This window comes from Seriola aureovittata, chromosome 14 (assembly GCF_021018895.1).
Source record: "Seriola aureovittata isolate HTS-2021-v1 ecotype China chromosome 14, ASM2101889v1, whole genome shotgun sequence".
NCBI classification, from domain to species: Eukaryota; Metazoa; Chordata; class Actinopteri; order Carangiformes; family Carangidae; genus Seriola; species Seriola aureovittata.
The window spans coordinates 8,185,747-8,209,408 of record NC_079377.1 but is presented as its reverse complement, the minus strand read 5'-3'; the positions used below and the strand labels follow the sequence as shown (position 1 = coordinate 8,209,408).

General features: G+C 39.7%; 1 protein-coding gene across 2 annotated transcripts; it reads left to right on the top strand.

Annotated features, from left to right (window-relative positions):
• The first annotated feature begins 1,836 nt into the window (after window positions 1-1,836).
• On the top strand, window positions 1,837-23,573 carry egln1a (egl-9 family hypoxia-inducible factor 1a). Of its 2 annotated transcripts, XM_056395347.1 has the most exons (5): window positions 1,839-2,858; window positions 14,905-15,024; window positions 21,734-21,870; window positions 21,958-22,025; window positions 22,125-23,573. In XM_056395347.1, exons 1-5 carry the CDS (start codon window positions 2,160-2,162, stop codon window positions 22,178-22,180), a joined length of 1,080 nt encoding a protein of 359 aa, XP_056251322.1. In that variant the 5' UTR covers window positions 1,839-2,159; the 3' UTR covers window positions 22,181-23,573. The 2 variants fall into 2 exon arrangements, with proteins under 2 accessions (XP_056251323.1, XP_056251322.1); XM_056395348.1 differs by lacking the exon at window positions 14,905-15,024 and having other exon boundaries at window positions 1,837-2,858.
• The last annotated feature ends 89 nt before the right edge of the window (window positions 23,574-23,662 follow it).

The following is a 23,662-nucleotide window of genomic DNA, read 5'->3' as shown; positions in this document are numbered from 1 at the left end:
TCCCTCAATCTACTAAAGTCATATGGTAATTTTAATCTTAAAATCACTAAAATAAACACAGATACAAACTATTTAAACCACGAGCCAACCACTGTATATTACATATTTTAAGAATCTGAACTTTTCTTGAAACATAACCAATTGTATTTTTGAGCTTGTGGGATTTTTTTTTTCATGGAGCATTCAGTGTCATGAATGGTTCATTGTTACAGATGCTGTATCTGCTGATTATAAGCATATTTCTGAGTTTAACTCATTCTGTAGGGAGTGACACAGGCCCGCTCTTGCAGCCAAAATACTTTCTGTTTCCAGTTTAAACCCAGATTGAGCAAACAGTCATCCCCCAAACTACCATCCAAGATTGGCCTGTAACATTTGTTGCTATTAAAGTATGTTTCATCCAACCTTTCTTGATCTGATTACTCGCTTCTCTCCAGTAACCCCTCCTCCAGGGACTCCTGCAGACTGTGTACGTGCCACACGACTGGTGCCAACTTGAGCTTGCGTTTTGCCTCTGCACAGCACACTCCCTGACATTCAGAAAGCCGTTTCACTCATTGGTGCGATGAGTGACAGGCCCCAGTCATGCAGATCATGACAAATTCATCTTAACATAAGTTTATGCTTCATAAAAATCTAATAAATATTTGTAACAATTTGCATTCCGATAGTCGATTCAAGTCCCACTCAACCGCAATCATGAGCTTCATAAACAGGCCACTAACTAACAAATCAGTCTATAATAACAGCAGCAAAATGTTTATGCAAAATATTCTTTTGTTGTGTGAAAGGAATTTCACATATGCGAGCAAGGAATGAGGGCAAAACACTGACGTTGACGTTGACTGATGATGCCTTCAGGTGCTCCCTTATAGCTCCTACATCCTAGTGTTCTATCTGTTGGGGCTTCAATGCCTCTGTTTCAGAGTTGTAGCAGTTGAATTACTTTATAAATTAAGGTGCACGTGACTAATTTGTGCTACTGCAGGATTAAAATATGCACATGACACATTTGTCCTTGAGAAACTAACACAACTTCAATGCCCCACTGGTTGATTCATATGTAAATAAAAGTGCAACATTTATTCATAAAACTATCTTGATAAAGTATTTGAGATACGCCTCTATGACTGAATAATATGGCAAAGACAATGTGTTCTTAATATTGAGCTTTAATAAATCAGTCGTTTTGTTTCTGCTTTCCTATAAGCAGTGTTGAAACAAGTATTAAATAAAAGTAGCAAAACCACATTGTAGAAATATCAAGTGAAGTCCTGCATTCAAAAGTTCACATTGCAAAGATGTATTGTTAGCAAAGTGTTATAAAGTATCAACAATAAAAGTGCTCAGCATGCAGAATATTCCCTTTTAGATTTTTGTATAATTTTAGTATAATATGATTTTATATTATTGGATAGCTAGTCGGAATGGCTGATTTAATATATTATATACTGTTTGGTGGTTTAATCTAAAGCAACGAATAAGAATTTATAAAAGTAGCACAAAATTGACATGCTTAAGGAAAGATACCTTACACCATAAATACTTCAAAATTATAAGTAAATACTCTCCATAAGTCAGTAAACATAATTATAAAGAGTAATCACTGTGGGTGTATGACTGGACCGACGGGTCCAGTCATGATGACACATACAGTATTAATAATGTATTAATTGACCAGAGGTGCGTACATGATAACATTCTCCCTGTTACCCTGTCATGACATTGAAGAACTACGTCCACGTGTTTCGTGCTTTTTCATGAGCCTCGCCTGCTCCACAGTCCGCGAATGCAGCGCACAATGGGCGGTGCTTGTGGTCGGACGTCAGAGTGGGCTGGACCACAGATAGGCTGAGCACACACCGAGCGGCGCCATGCACGACCCTCAGACCTAACCGCTAGCCAGCAGAAATGCCTCCTGAAGACCTCGACCCAGCCCGAAATGTTCGGCCCAGGGCACACGCTGTCGTATTATTTCACTGATACAAGATGGGAAGAAGGAGTAGTTGTGATAAAATGGCGAGGTTTTGAGTCTTACTTTTCCGTTTCGCTCGGTGTAGCGTGGCAGAGGCAGTGGATCGTTTCCAAAGTTGTCGGTTAGCAGGGCGCGTGTGAAGGATCGGAATTAAAGGCGCAGTGCACCCGTTGTAGCCGCAAACATGGAGAAGCAGCAGAGCGACTTGGACCGAGACCGACAGTACTGTGAACTTTGTGGGAAAATGGAGAACCTCCTCAAGTGTGGTAGGTGCCGGAGCTCCTTCTACTGCAGCAAGGAGCACCAGAAAGAGGACTGGAAGAAACACAAGCTCATTTGTAAAGAGGCGGAGAAGGCGCAGCTTCCCAAACAGAAGCCAGAGCAGGCTCCGTCGTCTGAGGACGACAAGGCACCGGAGAAATACCAAGAAAAGAAAAGCTCCGAGCAGGCGGATAGTACATCTTTACCACAAACCACGAACACAGAAGCACCTGGGGTTGGACCGGGAGAGGACGGTTCAAACAACACCGCCACACCTAACGGACAAACCAACTCATCCCCTCAGAAACTTGCCATGGAGTACATAGTCCCGTGTATGAACAAGCACGGCATATGTGTGGTGGACAACTTTTTAGGAGCAGAGACTGGGCTAGGCATTTTGGACAATGTCAAGGCCCTTCACAAAACGGGCAGGTTCACAGACGGACAGTTGGTCAGTCAAAAAAGCGACTCAACTAAAGACATCCGAGGGGACAAAATCACGTGGATAGAGGGGAGGGAAGCCGGCTGTGAGAAGATCCGCTTTCTAATGAGTCGCATGGACGACCTGATCAGACATTGTAACGGCAAACTGGGAAACTACACAATAAATGGAAGGACGAAAGTAAGTATTGTAGTAGGTGGAAACACAAAAACCAGCAGTCTGAAATCTAGGGTATTTTTTTTTTATGCCTGTGGTCAGTGGTTGGCAGTGCTTGTCCTTCAGGAGCTAGAGCCCTGTTCGTCTGCTGATTTACACCTGTCACACAACTTGGTTGGTTAAAAAAAAAAACAGCAGTACTTAAGCTTCATAGGACCAAATAAAAAGTAAGGTTTGCAGGTATCTGACAGCGTTACATCATTCAGCAGAAATCACAATCAGGCTGGTCACACCCGATGGTTTCAGACATGTGCATTGTGTCTTCAAGGCACCGTTACTTTCAATATCTGCTAATGTGTTTGCTAATTAGACCCGACTTTAAGTTTAAGAGGCTAGTAAGTATTCCCTAACTCCAAGTTAAAGTGTGTCTAATGCCCTGAGTCAGAGAGGTGGATTATTTCCTCAACACATGGCTTTTTCTGTCTGTGTACACCAGGGCTGAACACATTTTCATGATTTTAATCTTAATGTAAATTAATTTGCACAACAAACACATCACACGTGGCTAAGACTTCAAGAGGGACTCAGGTCCCCCTAGAACAAAATATCATGAAATGCATATTTTCTATATATTACTCTTGTAATACCGGATTTACTTTTCAGGGTGTGCACTTAGTTTGCAGTTTATTATCTTAAACTATTAAAGATAAAACGTATAAAAGGTAAAGTATATCCTACCATCATGCAGGTTAGAATTTACAGATTTTGTTCAGACTGTTTATAACAGTGTCGGTTCAGTTGTATGGTCATTTTAGAAGCTGTAGTTTGAGAGGTGTTTCTAATATTAATCTACCATCGATTTTCAAAGAAAAAACGGAGGTGGAACATTCATTATAAACATCTCTAAGCATAATGTCATTCATTTAGCCAGCAACGCAAAGTACAACCTCTTAAAATGACCATAAAGTTGAATTGGCACTTCTCTGAACAAAATCTGAACATTATAGTGTTCATTAAGGTACAGTTTATTGCAGTCCTATTAGGCTGCAAACACCGATTATTTTTTCGGTTGATTGGTCTATAAAAGTTTGGTCTTAAAAATGTGAGTAAATAAAGAAAATTGCCTATCACAATTTCCTAAATCCCCAAATTGGCATCTTCAGATTGTTTTGTTATGGAATTGATTAATCAACATATTGTTTCAGCTCTACAAATTATACTGATAAGTTTTAGCTGCTATATGTGTTTAATAATCTTGCAACTGAGAGTGTACTGCAGCAAGCTCAAGCAGATGTCACAGTGAAACTGTATAACACACAGCACATGTTCTCTGTAATATGCAGCTCTAATAGATGTGCTGCTGCTAAATGCACTCACAAAAACAAGAAAGACGTCCTGTCCAAAATTGTGCATACTGCATGACACAATTATGTTTTCATCCTTATAGTAAAACAACAGGATGTGTGTACCAAACTCAATCAAGTCCAACTGTGCTGCTGAACCATCTACAGGGAAACTGTTGTGTAGTTGACTGATTTCTGACCTCGCTGTTGAGAGGTGTCAGGGTAGAAGAATTTTGCAGCAATGATAAATTCAGTTCAGTATCTCAAATAGACATGCAATTGGTCAGACAGAGCATTCCTATGTTGAGAGGAAGACCTGAGTGTTTCAAGGCTGGTATTGTGGGGCAGAGGAAATTATGGGCAACTTTTGTTTCACTCAGGTGTGTTTCCGAAGAAAATGTCTTTAAATCACTGTAGTCTTGTTTTCAGGCCGGTTCCTCTCAGACCAGGAACAACAATTGTAGTTGTCTTTTCACCCTCTTAGTTATTTCATCACTTTTTTTGTAACTGCTGTGCACGATTTAAAAAAAGCAGCCTATGTCATCCCAAAGTAATGTCAACCTTGCTCCAGCTCCGCTGTTTGGGTTGCGTGCAACCTACAAGTCTTCTTTGAACCAGATTTGGTCATTATGACCTTGTGGCATTAGACTGACACAGGAGGAGATGAGCTGCTCTCAGCCTCCCCCCTCTTCCTCCTCTCCTGGGGAAAATACTCTAAAGTAGACTGTCACTGTTTCAGTGAATAGACGTTAGGCTCAGTGACCTTTCAGGGCTCTTTTTGAAATACAAACCAGTTTATTGGGTACACCCAGTTAATCAAATGCAGTCTAATATAACTGATCTAAACTTATTGCCTCTTTACTTAAGTTTTAGAGGAATTTAAAATAGTTACTTTATTTTTTCATCTGTGCTATTCTCAGTGTGAAAGTATGGTGTGTTCTTATTTTCAGTGTGTCTACAATTTTTGTTTTCAAATTATTTTTATTTACTTTTTTCACTTTTGTTTCATTCTTCTTTAGTTTTTGAAGAGCCAGATTTTTGACCCTGGCATTAGTCTTACGGAGAGTTAAGTCAAACACTAACACTATACACTATTTAGGATTAGCACATAAAAAGTGATACTCCTGAACACTAGAATAACCCCCTCGAAGGTACTCGCTGTTATTATTTGTCACTGTACCTTATGTTTTGCTTTCACACACCCGTGGCCTTTGCTTTCTTTAGGTATTTGATTTTCTGTGCTGGCACAGAGCTCTGATTGCTGTATGCTGCTAATTCGGACTGTTCCTCCTGTTCAGTAGAGTTTTGTTTTTTGTCCCTGGCTGGTTCTTAGAAGACATGAATCATTTTTTAGAAAGCACATTATTTCAGGTTGTGGCGTTGATCCACGCAGCTGGCCACTGAGTCAAACACTGTTGAGAACTTGACTTCCTCACCTACTGCCCTAGTTGCCTTGGCAAACACATGCCTGGACTGTGACCAGCAAAAATCAGCATGACTTGCACATATGGAAGGCCGCCAGTATCAGTGGCTCAAAGGGATACAACACAATGTAAGCACAATTCGCATTGAGAAAGATAGAGGAAAAAGATTTTGCCCAAATAGTTATTTAATGTCATTGTTCCCATTTCCCCTTTTCACTTGATAACATTGTGAGACATCGCAGGCAGCAGGACATGTTTGTTTCTCTGCAGCTCCAGCATGTTGAATGCTCTCTGATGCCATTATAGTATTATCAGAGAACATGTAAAGAAGTTTGTGGCAGCGACATGATTGTCCTGTTCTCTGAAAGTTAGTTTGTCCAGCATATTAACACAGTGGCTTACTAAGCCAAGCCATTACAACATCTTTACTGCTACTGCGCAAAGCTAGCATTTACATAGTTATGTTGTTGTACATGAAACTACTCTGATAACTCTGTTTAGCTCAGTATAATAATAATATGATAATAATTCAAGTACAGGATTTAGATACATATTGTTTGGGCCTACAGCGACAGGACTCACAGCAATATAATGCAATCCAGGGAGCATGAGAACTGAGTGACTGTCTCAAGCACGACTCTCCGGTGTGAAAAACAAAAGGACATTCATGGAAGGATAAATTCCACTATAGTAAACATAATGACACACGTGTAGAACCATGTTGCCAGATCCCCACATAGATATAGAAAATCGTTTCTGGAGATTCTTACCACGAGTTGTTAGCAGAGACACGTCTCCACCAGCTGCTCAGATTAATATGACCATCATTTAAATAATTTGTTAATTATTTATAGTATTATTATTATTATTATTACTTGTATTTTGTTTGAGCTTAAGAAACACACCTAGACCTGAAGCAATTAGTTGATTAATGTACTTGTCAGTCATCAGAAATTTAATCTGCAACTATGACAATCTAATTGATTAGTTTTCATTTTCACATCACAAGTGCCAAACACACCTAGTTCTAGCTTCTCATAATGAAGATTTATGCAATACTAAATTCAGTGTCTTTTGTTTATGGACTGTGGTTGGATTGAACAAGGTATTTAAAGCTGTCAGCTTTTGTTTTTCAATTTTCAATACTTTGACATTTTATCAACCCAATGATTAATTGAGTAGTCAATAGATGTACTAATAATGAAAGTAATTGTTTGATACATCCCCAAAAGCAACAGGGTTTTTTTTTTGTGTGATTATGGATAAAAGCTATGCAATTTTACATTGCAATAACATCTATTGAGAAAAAGTAAATGTTATGGGAAGTCCATTCAAAAGACAAATCCTATAAAAATCCTTTATTACCATAAAATAGTCTTGCACTGATTTGCACCATTGTCCGCAATGGTGTTCCTAATGGTTATTGCAAAATCCCTATTCTTCCTTCTGAAAAGTGAACACGTATATTGCTCTGTCATTCACCTCAAGCAAAGCCTTTCATTTTCAGTGGAAACTGCTGACAGCTGCTAAGAAGCAGTTTGATCGAAACGGGATAAATCTGGACAAATCCATCCCCCTTCCCCGTCAGTGTTGTGGTTGAAATGAGAAACCAAGTTTTATATTGTTGGATGTTGCGTTATTAGTTGCATCATTTGTAAAGTCAGAGCGATCGTAGACGTGTACTTTCATAAGGAAGTTGACTGTTGACCTAAATCTTAAAGCTTTATAGAGTAAGTAGACAAGAGGAAGTCATGTGGTGGTGGTCCTCTGTGTGTTGGAGCAAGCTATACATTATGCTATAGGCTACATGAACTGCTCATTCTTCCTCCTATAGTACCAGTATGCCCGAGGCGGCACCTTGCATACCACCTTTTTCCTGCTTATTGTTTTACCATCACACAGTAAACAATATATGTCATAGTTTTGGAGTTAGTCAGGTCACAGGCTCACCCAACATCCATGGTCAAGTATGAGCTGACCTTCAACCAATCCTCTCCTCTGTGGGTTTCTAATGATATGTGTAATGCCATTGTTATTATAGTGTAACATTATAACAACAGCTAAGTGAAGGTCAGTAGTTGGATGTGACATGCTGTGTAATATGTTATATATTGTAATATGTTTCATATATTTTGAATGAGGGCTCACCAGCAAATGTGAAGCATTTGATAGAATTTGTAACAAATCCAAGTTTGAGTGCAAGTTTATTTGTCTGTTTACTATGCTGTGACTGTCTAAGCAGCACCTGGGTGTGATCCAAGTGGAGCCCTGAGAGGTCTTCTGTTTTTGACTGTTCACAGCTGTAGACTTGATGGACAGGGAGGATTTATGGTGGGGGGGGGGGGGGGGGGTTGAGCATGACATCTAGCTGATTGAACATGTTTATTGTCTATTGTATCAATTCAATGCAAAATGTATTTGAAAGATACCAAGGAACTAATTTGTTATAATTTGCTGCTCTGATTACTATAATCGTTCATCTGCTGTACTCCAGCCTCTGTATAAAATGAGCAGGGAGCTATGAGCTGATGGTTGATATAGAGCTTTGACCACCTGTATGTAGTTTGTTCCAACGTTTTTGAACTTTGCCTAAAAATGGCCTTTATGTATTCAGTTTTCACCTAATATCTCTTGCTGTGCTCAATCTTCTACCACTGGCAACAAGAAAGTATCAGTGACTGATCCAATTACAGAGTGAGCTCACTTGGCTCACATACAGGCACAGATAGAGCCATTCAGTCAGGCTGAGCAGTCGCTAAGGAGTTACTGTACAAAACAGTCACATCACTGTAGATATCTGCTCTTAGCTCTCATTATCTATGGATATAACACCAACTAACTGACTGCAGGACAGTTTTGAAAATGAACTGATACTCTGATTGTGACAGGTTATTGCATGTGATTTTGTGACATCCATCAGTAGAAACAGGCCTGTTTGTGTAAGTGGACCTCAGCATTGAGTTTGTTCCAGATGAAGCTTTAACCTGCGTTTATCATTTGTTTGTCAACGGGAGACACCAGCAGCGTGTGCTGAAATCTACAGGGGCCGGCGACTTTACACAATCCCCTTCAGAGTATTTATGTAATGATACCAGTAACTGTTCTTTTGTTTCCGCTGCGACATGTTGAGGGTGAAGGGTAGCGCCGCTGCTGTATACGTCCCTCTATTGTTCACAGCCTAGAGTAAAGAAGAAAAGAGTAAACTAGGACATTACTTTAAACAGGGATTTCCTCTGCAGGCAGGACCACTGTCTGACAGATAAAACAGTGAGCTGTCCTGGGCTGGGGCCCAAACTGTCTTGGTTCCCACACTCCCCCTGTGCTACAAGGTCTCCATCCCAACTGTTTGTACTCGTGTTTGGATAAGCATCTCTTCTGTGAAGTGAGTAGACCCCTCGCAGCTTTTCCTTTTTGCTCCACCCCAGTTCATGCGTGAACCAGCGATGAATTGATAGCATCACAGTGATCAGTGTATCCTTCCAAGTGATGAGCAGAGTGGAAGTTCTTCGAAGTTATGTAAGAATTGAGTTGTTTCACACGTCTCTTTTGAGCAACTCTGCTGTTTCAAACTCTCAGCCGTGCCTCAAGCCCAGCCCACCCAGACTCACCCAGGCTCACTGATCTGTTGTTACCAGAGCTCTAGAAAGAAGCCTGAGAGGAGAGATGTAAAACTAAATTGAGATGGTTTTTAGTACTTAAAACCACAAATGTATGCTCTTATGGATATCATAATGTCAAATAAAGTTTGAAATATTGGACCTTTTAAGTGATTTTAAAGAGAAATATTTTTATAGCACGGGCTCGCTGGAAATGTTTGCATTATTTATTCCCCAAAATTTTAATGATTCCAAATATTACAAAGGTGTATTAAAGCTACACTAAACAACTTTTCTTTTTATAATAACATTGGATTAAATTGCTTTCAAAAAACAACTGAGAGCCAGAGTGGGTGGTGGTGGTGATGGGTGGTGAAGAACAGTTTTACACTACAATTTGATCAACAGTTATAGTTGGTAACATGCTGACAACCTTGTTATGTATTGTGTTATAACATTGTATGTGCGCAAATTTAATTAGGAAAGATATGTATTCAACATGTTTGTTAGATCTCAGTGATTCACACAGTGAGTTTTGGTTAAGAAACACAGAATGTAAACAACTTTAATTTGTTGACAAAACAACTCCACAGGGTACTGTTAAGCTAATGGTATGTTAAGGTTTATTTATTTCTCCCCACTGCAGCTGAAACTGAGGTTTTAAAAGCATTAAAAAAATACAGAATTTGTGCATGGGAAAAGTGAAGCAGGTAGTTGGTTGATAGTTAGCCTGAATAAATGGTTAACAACATACAGACTCTAGTCTGACTGGGGCCCATGGGTGTCAGCAGCCAAGGTGGTGGAGAGAGTCATCCAAAAGCTTGGTGGTTTGATCCTTAGATTACTCCTGTCTGTGTTTCCTTGCATCCTTGAAGACACTGATTTCTGCTCCCAATGAGCAGACTACAGCCTTGTATAGACCCACCACCATTAGTGTGTGTGGGGGGTTATTCTGAGACACTGTGCTATACTCTCAGGTTAAAAGCTGTATAGAAATTCAATCCATTTACCATTTATTGTTTGACTGACGGAGGTGGCAGAGTGCCAGGTTGAATAGAGTGCAGGGAGAGTTCTTTGCGCTTATCAGCCATGACTTTATGTCAGACATTATGGAAGCTGTCTGGTTTAAACTACCACTTTTCTTGATTTTCTCTAATTTGGACATTTTTGAAATGTGAGTTATACATGAGGTGGATTTCCTGTCTTCAAATTCACATAGTCAGTACATCTTATTATTAATTTATTCTCTGTGAACAGAACACTTTCTACAAAACTGAGATAATGTAATCAATCAAAAATAATTAAAATATTAATGATAAGGTGCCATAATTATTTTAACAAAAACATTTTGTTCAAATAAATGATATTGATAATAAAATATATATACTAAATAACAAAATGAATAGAAACCAAAACATAAATACTAAGTACTAAATTTCATATTAACTTTTAATCTAGCACTGTTAGTTAAGGAGTGAGTTAGGATGAAAAAATTCTCCCTTTTCATTTCCCACATCCCTCTGGAATATAATCCAAAAAGGTTTTGAAAAGACAGGTAAAAAACAGTTTTGAAGCTTTGCCATTTCTCTCCGATTAAATTCCTCTTCACCCACATGAGCAACAACAGGGCTGTTTCTTTACTTGTATGCTTCGTGGCAAAGCTTTATAAATCCATTCGATTTTTCATTATTTATGATTCTGTGGCAGTTGCATAAAACTTGAAGTGTACCACAAATGGTCCTATGAAGCAAAGAAAACACCATGCTGCTCTCTAGGCTCCACAGAATCATTCACACCCCCCTTACATGTTCTACGTAAAGCTGTAAACATATGGTAGAGTTTTGCATTTTGGGCACGGGATGGAAATTCTTAGCCGACAGCCATGGTTGCCATCAAAAACACTAACTGTGTAAAAGGCAGGATTATTCCATGCAATGGCCCTATGTTATTGTGCATGTCCGCTGGGCGGTATATTTTATTCTTCTGCATCTTCCACTGAAATGTCAGTTCAAGCTTTTCCCATTTAAACAAGTTATTTTGTTCTAATGAGGGGAAAAAAATAAACAGCAGCACACAACTCGTGTGGAGCAGATTAGTCTCTTCCGCACAGAGGGATCCTCTGTCTATAATCTCCAACTCGGATATAAAGGGATTAAGTAAAATGTTTTATTGAATTATTGATGTATTGAATTATTGTAGATCGAGAACAGTAACGGAACTTTGTTCAAGAATATTAAAGTGATGTTGGATCATATAATGATTGTCATTTTAACCCTTATATCAGCAGCGACATTGTCTCATGACAAAAACAAAATATTAAATTGGAGGAAATCCAGTGAATTGTATGTAATTTAAAAAAAAATTAAATCAGCCAAAACTTGACTTTAAGTAAAGATGTAATTTTGTCTGAAAGCATTTTTCTTATAAATACAAAGTTGATGTAAAGTTGAGGAATATTTTCAAAACTCCCTGAGTTGGAACAGATGGGCTGTGTGTTTGCAGAGCCAACTGAGAAATGAACACACCGCCAATGTTATTGAAAGTACACTGCAAAGACAACTGGTTAACTGGAAATTACATCAGACTTGTTTCAGTGAAAGTAAACATGAAAATGAGTTGTTTTTTTAAATGAAAAATTGTATTCATATTTTACATGTAGTTTTTGGTTATTAACGCAGTGGCTTGCATGCGGACACAGACTGGTGTCTATAATGTTTTTGTATATGTGGCATAATGTTTGCCTTTCATTTGGCCTTACTGAAGGCCTCTTAAAGCTGATTTAGTGACCTTTACCTCTCTCTCGTTCACTCTTCGTCTGTAAATGCCAGTCACCCTCTGACAGCGTGCTGGTGGAATGTAAACAAACGGCATGGTGAACGAGGTCAGCGTCCTAATGAGGGCCACCAAGGAACGCGGAAGAATAACTGGCTGAGAAGAAAGGAAACACAATTAGGGATAAAGGTCAGAGGTGAAGATAGCAAGGAAGAAAATCCTCCTGCAGTGTAGAGGAGCCATGTTCGCATGGAGAATTAATCATGATTTTTGATGCTTGTAGTTTGTTTAGAACAGGTAATATTAAAACATTTAGTTCTGTCATAACTATATCAAAATACCACATTTATAGTTTGTAGAGTTGCAGTCAGAGAAAGGGAATACTGGGGATGAACGTGCATGAGCATACTTCCACAAACCGCTGCACTCTGACACTGGCTGTATCGCTGTTGCATGCTGCATTTTTCATCGATGTTGTAGCTTGATGCCGTCCATGTATCTCTGACTGAGGATGTGATCAAATGTGGTATCTCTTCTGCTCTGCTTCAGCTTGCTGGGTCCTCATGACCAGATCACATGAAAAGCAAACAAGAGTTAAATAGGACTTCATACTAGGTTGGCATTTACAGACACTAGCTGATCTGCATTCCAGTTTCATGTATTTTCCATGGACAATTGGTGTACACCCTCTTTTCTGTACGCAGTCAGTGTGATATGTTCATTTCTGCTTTATTTTGGATTTAATGGCCCATTGTTTTTCTCCTGAAATCCACACTGTTACTCTGATTTAATACTTTCTGTTAATGTTCGGAGAAGTGCTAGCTGGTCAAATGGCAATTCATATTCAAGCTGACTTCTGTTAGAAACCTGTATATTTTAGCACGACTCTACCTTGCATGCTCACAGGTACATAACTGTACTTTCCTGCAGTAGATGAAGCCTTATAGATATTCCTTCCTGTCCAGTTAAAGGAAGTGAAAGGCAAAACTGCTGTGTCTGGGTTTTTGTTGAGCGCCAAATCTCACCTTGAGTGAGCCCCCACATACACCCCACCCTCACACATCTGAATCCACACAAACACACTTTTCTTAGCAGCGACTGTTTACCCATCTCCAGCCTTGCAGCGTGAGCCAAGCAGTCATGGGTGGGAGGGGTGACATAGCCGAGGATCAGCCTCACGCTCTGCACGTAGCACAACCATTAAAATACTGCTCCCTCTGGAGGGAGGCCAGGAGTCAAAGTTTACAGCAGTTCACTCTTCTCTTCTGATCCAGCGCCACCCCTCTGCTTTCTCTGTCTCTGCCCCTCTGCCTCTTTCTCTCTCTCTCTCTTTTTACACACACACACACACACACACACACACACACACAAAAGCTTACTGTATAGTACCTTACTGACAGGAAGTCCTTTGTCACTTTGCACACCCCTCACCCGCCTTGATTCCCAGCAGCCACTTCTTAGGAGACCCTTCTTTTTTTCTTTTTTTTCTTCTTTTTTCCCTTTTTTTTTTTTTTTTTTTTAAATCGATAAAGTAGTTGCGTCAGTTCATGCGGCCGGAGCAAAACTCCCCACTCCACCCCCCACCCTCCCCATCTTTATGTTGGAGTTTTTGTTGTTTTTCAGCTTTGAAGGCCCTGATACTGTGCATTCCAGTGGGAGCCTGCATCACTCAAAAGATGTGAGCACAATGTGGACTGACGCAAGCAACTACGGTCAGATGCGCAGATGATTTTTTTTTTGCTCTCACTGAGTATTGCCAGAGTAGACAGCTTTTTGCACATAAAGATTTTGCAATGCCATTGTGTATGATATAATAAAATTAACCTTGCATGAAAAAGGCTTCCATACTAAAATAAAATAAATTCTTGAAATCCAAATATTTTGAAATATAGCATGTTTGATTATTTCTCTACACACAAGATCGCTTTCCACAATTCAAACATTGAAAGTGACATTATTTCATTTGGCACAAGACCAAATGAAGGAGTTTAGTCTGCTGTGATTGTTTATAATAATGTTGCCATGGTTTATGTTGATCCAAGTGCATGAAAGAATGTGGAGGAACTTGCCTTTTGTTTGTCATATCACTGCTTAGACACGGTGCATGAGGGCTCAATCTGCCCTCTGTGTTTGTGCACGTTTGCTGCTCACCTCTGCTCCTCTTTCAAGTCAGAAGCATGCAGTTACATGGTGTTGGTTGTAATTTCCAATGCTTATAGTCTGATATCTGTTATACTATATGCAGCCTGATATCGCAGACAGTGTAAGAACTCTGTGTTTTAAGACGATGGAGACAGGTGGATATTTTCCTCTTCAACATTTACAATATGATCTCCATATAAATCTTATTTCTGAGGAAAAGACTAGTGTTTCTGTCACACTCCTCCCAGCAGTGTGCGCGTGTGTGTGTCTTATTCCTGAGGGACTTTCTGTGTTGTATGAGTGCGTTCGCTCGCTGTTTACACCAAGACGTTTACAAGAGCTCATAGGGGTTCACTGCCAACACCCAAGCAGATCATGCAAGTCTTAATAGAGCAGGAAAAGGCAAGGGGAAGTTGATGTGTGGCACGATATCTCCGGTTTATTTTCTCGCAAGTTTAAAGTTTATAATGAGGCAGCTGGGTTGTAAGCAGCCAGTGCTTGTCAGTCTTGGTGCAGGTGAGGTAAAGACAATACAACATGGCTGTGCCAAGTCTGATGTATCTGCATCACAGGCCAACAAAGGCAAGCTGAGCTGCTTCCACAGCCCCAGTTCTAACTGACTGGATCCACACCAGCACGGGCATTTGCACTGACCCACAGTTTAATGTAACCTTGACTGTTCCTTCTTTGTGCTCGTACAGTACCTCTGCTGTTCAATGACATATGAGATCTAGGCTTTCGTCACCACATATCAGTTTTTACTAATCATGCTTTTTCATCTTCCTGTCTTCAGGCAATGGTGGCATGTTACCCTGGAAATGGGACAGGATATGTGCGCCATGTGGATAACCCTAACGGCGATGGACGGTGTGTCACATGCATATATTACCTTAATAAAGATTGGAATGCCAAGGTATGTGAGTGATGTGTGGAGGAAACAATGTTAACTGTTAAATGACAGATGATGAGTCTAGGGATGTCACGAGAACCGATAATTCAGTGCCAAGTTGATGCCAAAATTCTGAAAATGTGATGGTACTTGTTTTCCTACAGTACAGTAGGTACTGTAGATCTCATAGGTACTGGAGATGTAATTCTTCCAGCACTGACGAGGGCAGTATAATAAACCTACAAGTTTCTTTGTCCGACATCCCAAAGAGAAGAAGGCAGGCACAGAAAACATCAATAACAACATGTAAAATGGCACCAGCAAGTGTTGGTGCAGCAACAGGTCCACTACATCTTGTGAAAAGAAACAAACAAAAACACGCCAAGACTGGTGTTAGGAGATATTTTGTATTTGAGGTGGATCAACAAGCACAAGTTATTTGAAATAAAAGGAAACACCTCAAACAAGCACGCTGTGTTTGCAGCAGTCTTTGTCAAATTTGGTTTGAGAATCATGGACTTTCATTGCAAATGGTACTGCTTATCAAATTCCAGGTATCGTGACATCCCTAGATGAGTATACCAATTGAACTTTACTTATTTCTCTTTTTTCTTATTCTTGTCAAAAACGACTTCAACTGTGATTTGAAATTATCACTGAAATAGCCATCAGAACAAAATGATTTGCAAAAAGTCCACGTATCTGGTCTTCATATTCCATATGACAAGTCAGCCCAGTTCTTGCCTCCAATGTAGTCATCATCTTCCCTTCCGCTATATTCCACATCAGCTCCCTTGCAGAGTCAGTAGTAGAGGTTACGTGTCGGTACGTGCTGTTCGGCCACTCTCCCCATTTATAATCCCATTAAAACACAGAGATCCTGCTAATCCAGCCACACCCAATCAGAGGGAAGAGCACCCCCATGCTACCTTGCACACATCCATTGTTCCTCCTGCCAGAAAGGGCAGAGTTATGAGCAGACAGAAGAATAAGATTGAGATGTTACTATGTTAGTTCATTACTCAAATCTTTGAACAATAACTATATTGATCAAATAAGCATTTCAAACAATTATGGCATATTGGTGCACTTTTGATAAACTATTTGGTTGTGTTTTACTGCAGGAATATTCATAAACGTCAAATATATTTACTTTGAAAAAGCCTACAAACATTTCGCTGACGGTCACTCAAAACCAAATCAAAGCCGCATTAAACCCAAGCATCTAATTAAATGAGACTGTTTATACCCTGGCAATTTCACCGTTTATTATGGATGTTCATGTTGCGCTGTGTCCGCATTACAAAATTTACAGTATGTTTTCCTTGCTGGGCGTAGTAGCTTCAACAACCTGTAACTTGGGCTCCTACGCCGACAGTAAGTTGATATAAATTTGAGAGCACAAATTATCCACTGTAATTTGTCTATACACAAATGACATCTGGCAGACTCCGCGTTTTTGTCACAGCATGCATGGATAGACAAAACGTGGCTGCACTGTAATGTGCCTTAAGCAGTCAATGTCATCGGATAAGTGGTTAAGGAACTCACTTCTAATAGACACAGATAAACAGGATGCTGCACGCCAGGAAGTAACAGTAACACTCTTCATAACAGAAAGCAGCCACTGACAGGTAAAAGAAGGGCTTCGATGCTTCTCTGAGGAACGGGTGACATGACGAGACACATAAGTAGACAGGAGATTGTCTTCCAGACTTCCTCGCATACTTGACCTCCAGACCTGTATATGAAAATTACGTAATTACAGGAAACTCTGGATGCTAGTTTGTGCTAGAATGCAGGCCATGAGTCTGTCCTCTGGCTATAAGCAGAGGGTGACTATTTTTGGCTGTCATCAAGCGAGCAATAAGGCAAGCTGAATGCACAGGCAGGGTTTTTCCTCCATAGAGAAATTTCGTGCTGCCTTCTGCCTCCCGACAAAATTCTAGGTTTCTCAGTACTCGGTGGATTTGACGTTTGTAACTGCAATTCACGCCACTACGGCAAAGTAGTCAGTGCATCAGGCAGAGCCATCCAAAACTGCCAAAGAAGAAAAATATGAATGTGCTGGATTTTTTGCCTGCGTAAGGAGGCTGAGACCTGTTTTTGCGGCTCTTCCAACAGGTGAATAGGGTTGCCACCCGTCCCTTTATAATACGGGATCGTCCCGTATTTGAAAATAAAATGCTGCGCCTCCACTTCCCGACAAAATTCTAGTACTTTTATTAATCGGTACTCGATGGATTTGAATCACTGTGGGACGCAATTTGCATATTTTCGTTCATGTTATGTCCTAAAAATGCTTTGAATAATGTAATGTCAAGTAAAACCAAACCAATTGCCAATCCTACAGATGAATATTATCTCTTTTACATCCAAGCACACCCAGCTTCTTGAAAGGTTCCCCTAAATTAACTTTACATCCCATCGTGTATGTTTTTTTATGTTTTATTTATTTATTTTTTTATTTTTATTTTTTTTGTAGAAATGTCTCAAATCACAAATTATTTTAAAAAGAGAGTTCGCGAGGAGGAGAATCGCGAGGACAGGTGAAACAGTGCAGCGTGCAGACATTATTAGTTCTTCTAATATGGGAAAAAAGTTAATTCATGTTACTGATGGATACTGTTAATTTGTCAGGACTGACAGTAGGCCTAGTTCTCAGCCACAAGTGGAAGGGGCAGGACGAGCAGAGGATCAGAGTGCGGGAGAGGAGTCAAGGCAAGAGTACCAAGTCTTTAGGAGTATATTAACGAGTATACTAAAGCTGACGTTTACATGATTTTAACATCAGTTTTTTGTTAATCTTCCCAGATGTTCAAAAAAGCATAGAGTGAGTGGCTTTGACCCGCAGTGGCTGGAGAGATAATGAAAATATAATCATTAGTATAACACTTTAATTGTGTTACACTGTTAGGTAACAGAATCACCACAACAAAATGATGTACTGCATGTCCATTATGTGCCTTGCTGACTAGTTTCAGCCTGTAACTGCTGCTCCTCTTTGTTGATGCAGTTACCATGGTTTTCAGGGTTTCCACCATAAAAGTTGTACAGGCCAGCTGGGAAGGCCCAGTCCCAGAACACGAGTATACAAGGCACATTCTCAATGACAGGCATACAGAGAGGGCTGGTAAAGAGACCAAAACCTTTATGGTGGCGGCCCACTGCGATTTGTCCTGATATGCCCAGCTCCGACTGTAGCTTTTTTTTGTTCTCACGGCGTTACAGAGGACAGGGTGCTCATCAGTCAACAGATGTTGCTGGTGAACTTTCCAACCATTAAGTTAAGGTTACGAATTGAACCTCCCCAAATTCCCTGTTGCTTAGGCCTGTCTGGGGGTCACCTTGGAATACACTAGCAGAAACCCTGGTTTTCAAGACCATACATTAGGTTTCATTTTTGACCAGTGTACCTGCAAATTGGGCACAAATGACTTGGAATTTGTTTGGAATATATTAGTAGTTATGTTGCTATGAAAATGGTGGTGGTGGTGTTACCACACCACACCTTTTTAGCAACAGCAGATTCTGATAAATGGGGTTCAGCCTAACCTGTGCCCCACTTTTATATTACCTATTCTGTGTATTACCTACCACTTACTCAACACGATCAGTTTTCTTCTTGCTTATTTACCTAATCTTTTCCTGGATCTAATTTTGACAATGTAGGTCAAGGTGGTATGTCAGGTGGCTGCCCTTAAGTTAATCATCTATCACCATTGTTACATGATTTATTTTATGTTTAGGCTTCATTTATGCAAATGTGACATGTTCTGGAACTGCTTTGGATGTGTGAAGTATTAGAATCTGTTCTCCGATTGGCTGTTTTATTAGGCGTGTCATGAGCTGTCTGTTATAGAATGTGGTTGCCTGGATACCGAAGTTCTATGAGCGAATGACATGGCTTTGGAATGTTTAGGTTCAGTTGTTCTGGTTATTTATCCCCAATTTTCAACACCATTTTTCTTTTACTGCTTCCCTTCTATATATCTATACATTTGTTACATTGTGTACTTCAGTTATGCATGCATGACCAGTCACTTCTTTTATATGTTTCCTGTGCACCCATGTGACAGAAGAAAAGAAAAGAAACAAGCCCCACCGGTGGGAGGAAAAATGTACAGGCAAGCAAAAATCAAAGTGGAAGGAAATGAGTCAGCCACTGGAAATACTATGAGTTATGTTACAAGTACAGAGTCTGTGCAAAGTATGCTTTAATATTTTACAGTGCACCCCAAAATAAATGTATATATATGGACCATGATAAAAGAATGCCTCTGTAACTGCTGCCATTTTTAGAAGCACTGCACTGAATAAAAGTGGATTAAAATACTGTACGTTAAGATGCAAACGTGCAGTGCAGTAACCTTTTTGCTGCACCAACATGTGTCTATCCATTTTCTAAACTGCTTATCCTGTTCAGGGTTGCAGAGAATAGAACTGCATCCCAGCATGCAATGGTCAAGAGGCAAGAAGAAGTCACAGCTGGCAACTTCTGCAGAGACATACAGACACATACACACTCTTTATTTCATGCATTAATAGTCATGATTAGTAAGCATCATCACTCCTCTCAGCAAAAGCTGGTTTACAACAAACTTTGTTGCAACTAATAAACAGTCATCCTCGCGCTGTGTCTGTGGGTACACCATGTGACTTCCTTTTGTAAAAAGTGCTCTCAGCAGGCATGGAGGTGTCAGGTTTTAGCTACATTTTATTTGTTTAAGTTGGACAGGGTATCAGACATGAGGAAAAGGTTTTGTTCCATCTGCTGTTTCCACCACCCTCCTGAAGAAAACTCATAAATAATTTTGATATTGATCTTTTCATAACTTTTTACCATCCACCGTTGTGTGTGTGGATGGTAGCACTTTGTAGAACTTTCACAGACTACTTGTAAATAAGTTACGTTACATGAATGTGGTTTTATTTATATAGGCCAAAATCACAAATTATTTTTAAAAAGAAAAGCCAGTAATAGAAATGATTTGGTACAATGCAGGTTTTCAGATCTGGGTGATTTGGCAACGCTTGTGTTCACCATAGTAACAGCCAGTGCAGTTTAATACTACAGCACACACTTTGTGATAAGCTACTTTCTTCGAAATACAACAGAAGAGCAACTGTGTGTCCGTTTACAGTGCAGTCAAACAAAGACGTGGTGCTTTAAAAGTCAGACGGTAAAAATTGCAAGTGCGACCTGATTTCATGTTGCGACAACACAAGTTCCATTACTCTCTGCAATGTTTAAAACCGATGTGCCGACAAAAAAGAGTTGATCAGCACTAGCATTGTGACAAATATGTTGCGTTTCCAGTGGCTTCTTCACTATAAAAGTTTACATTACATTGTTTTTTAATTTAATCCAGCTCTCATACAGCTGTAGGAGAGTGAACGGTAAACAGTGAGGTTGATATTGAAAAAATACTATTCAAAACAGTATCTCTGGATTACATGCATGTCTTGTTTCCTGTGAATCCCACAGGATTCTACAAATGAACTCTACAAACTATAATATAGGGAATAAATTAATAGGCCTACATTGAGTTCAATTTCATAAAAATCTTAGTACTGCAACTTAAAGGGTTAAAAAGAAACACATTGGCATATCCATGGAAATCTATGGAGTGGATTTTGGTTATGTGGGATATATCACAAATTTTATATTAATGTGTGTATCCAGGGCAGAGTCTTAAATGACTATACTGACTTGACTATAGATCAGAAGAATACTGCACTCTAAAGCATTTTTACTTTATTGAATTTTATGACCATTGTGCTTTTTAAGAACATCATATCTTTGGGTTTTACATGTTCTCATTCAACATCAGTCCAGTTCAGCTTCATGTGCTGTGGGATCCAAAATTCTGAGACCGCTTTCCCATTTGGTCTCAGACTTTTGGACTCCACTGTAGGTCAGAAGGTCATGTCCTGCAGGTGAGAGTCAACATGTATTCAATTTAATCCATACAACATAGTTTTCAGGCCTGCCAACTTAATGTTACCACCAGCCTGGCTATACATGCAGTTAAACAATTGTTAACGTCTGTGGTCCTCGAGCTGTGTATGTGTTGCAGGAAAAAAAGACAATTTCTCCTGTCTTCTTTGACCCTATTGTGCTTTTTTTAGTTTAGTCACACCACCGGCATTCCCCCTCATTCAAAGTAGTATAAATGGGAATAGCATTATATCTCCGACAAAGGGTGTGAACCTTTTTGCACTGCTAGTTTGCGTGTGAAGAGAGGGGCCTATCATATCAGCTGTGTGAGAGTTAAAGCGGCACGCTTACAGCAATCTGCTTTTTCACTCTCCAGGTCCTTTATCCAGCCAGAGCAGTTTTCCTGTGGGTTATTCTTCCTATCCCTCCACAGGAAAGCCGTCCCCCACTGCTGCTTCCTATCCTGAGCTTTCCTCCTAGCCCTTGGAGTTGGACAACCCTTTTCCTTTAACATTGTCGTCCTATGTTGATAATTTAACAAGCTTCACGTATTGGTTATATTTGAGTGTCTTTTATATATGAATAATATATGCAGTTTTTGGGGGTCTCCTTTCCCCGAATGTTTACCTTTTTTAATGTGGATGAACAAGATAGGAATCAAATCCAGAAATATGATCAGTGCAGAGGCTTCACTTGGTGTTTGCTTCCTCCAGTCTCTCTTTACTTCCTGCTATTGCTTTGTCCTGATTTGTATACATAACCGGGTTGTTTCTTCTTGTCCTGCTCTTCCAGGAACATGGTGGCCTTCTTCGAATCTTCCCAGAAGGAAAGGCCCAGTTTGCCGACATAGAGCCCAAATTTGACCGTTTGCTGCTGTTCTGGTCAGACAGACGGAACCCTCACGAGGTTCAGCCCGCCTTCGCCACCAGGTCAGCATCCAAGTCTGTCCACTGCTCACACTCAGACAATCCAGTCTGTTTTTGTAGTGATTCACCACTCCAATCCCGTCTCCGCAGGTATGCCATCACAGTGTGGTATTTTGACGCAGACGAGCGAGCCAGAGCTAAAGAAAAGTACTTAACAGGTAGGATTTGTTAGACAAACCACACAATCCTGTGTCTGTTGTTTCAGCCCTTCTGTGCTCTTTTACATTATCTCTCGTGTGTTTCTGTTTCCTGTGCAGGTGCAGGAGAAAAAGGAGTAAAGGTTGAACTCGGCAAACCATCAGATCCCAGCTAGTGGGAACCATGCGTTTCCTTAAAACAGCCATTAAGTGCTCTGTCCTAAGAAAGTGGCCTATAGAGAGCGTGTGTGTGTGTTTTACAAGGCGAAACAGCAGACTTTTGATTGAGTGGGTGGAAGATCCATACTCATGGAGACAAAACAAGCAAATACACAGTGATTTCTCTTCATTTTCCGCAAACCTGGGCAACCCAGCTGACCTTGAATGTCATGACATTGTACTGAAAGGGATTGTGCTTTTTTTTTTTTTTTTTTTTTTTTTTTTTTGTGTCTTTTCACCTCTTCGGTGGAGAACGCATATGTTATAGCTGACATTTTCAGAACATCACTTCAAACAGGAATTAAGCTCAGAGAGAATCTACATCTTTTGCATATAGGTTTTTGCAGTTAATTCCTTAAAGGTACAGTGTTCTGCATATGCTTATGTGTTATGCTTTTCACATGGAATCAGCTGTTATAAGCTACTGTATGGCAAAATGTGCTTGAGTTTGCAATAATATGAGGAATGATCTGAATTAAAAACACCCTTTTTCTGACAGAACTTCATTGGTCTTAGTTTGAGTTCATTCATTTGCAGCACAGTAGATGCTGCCTGTGTCATTTGTGATCTTGCTGTCCCCCCACACTTATACATCAACTGTTTGATTAGGAACAAGTTGACAATAAGCAAACATTGATCTGTGAGTTGTGGCACTCTGTTTACTACTGCCTTGCCTGCCCTCCTGTCTGCACTACACACAGTTCCATGCTGCCCTCTGTAGGAAACCCACTGTGTAGTGCACCTAGTTTTATGTCATTTTGTGGATGTATGGATAAATCCATCAACAAACCTTTTTTTTTTTTCCTGACCATTATTAACTGCAGTGATCATTACAGCATATCTGTGATCATTATTCCTAAAACAGAACTAAAAATAAGACTATGCGACTGAAATATATTAGCTGCACTATTTCAGCAATGATTAAAAAGTCTTGATATGTTGATCAAATGGTAAATTATCATATAAGTGGGTTAAAGTTGATTTTTCTAAAGTAATTTAATATTCTAGACTGTCCACCAGAGTTGCCTATTTTGTTTTCAGTTTTTAATTTATAAGTGGATTTATATTTCCATTTTTTTCATTAGATCAGAAAAACAAATCAGTGCTCCAATAAAATTGATATTATACAACCAATACAGACATTTTTCAAGACAATCTCTTAACCTAAGTCTCACAAATACACAGTGACAATGTTTCCTGTTTTGTAAATGAACAACCAGTTACTTGCCAAACTTGAAAATATGCTGTAAATTTCCATGGCACATAATGTCATCATGTATTTAGTGCTTTTAGAATGAAACCATCTCTGAAAACAGCTCATCAATAAAATGGGGAGAAGTGAGAAATGTATCCAGCCTGCTGGTCTTTTTGTTCTGATACATGTTCCTTTGTCAGAGGGATGTTTGTGCTTTTAATGTCCAACTCTCAACCATTTTCAG

Excerpts from the sequence above, each read along its gene's own strand:
- egln1a (XM_056395347.1), top strand. The coding sequence starts at position 2,160 with ATGGAGAAGCAGCAGAGCGACTTGGACCGAGACCGACAGTACTGTGAA. Across the intron at positions 21,871-21,957 it reads CAGCCCGCCTTCGCCACCAG|GTATGCCATCACAGTGTGGT; the intron begins GTCAGCATCCAA and ends CCGTCTCCGCAG. Across the intron at positions 22,026-22,124 it reads TAAAGAAAAGTACTTAACAG|GTGCAGGAGAAAAAGGAGTA; the intron begins GTAGGATTTGTT and ends TTTCCTGTGCAG.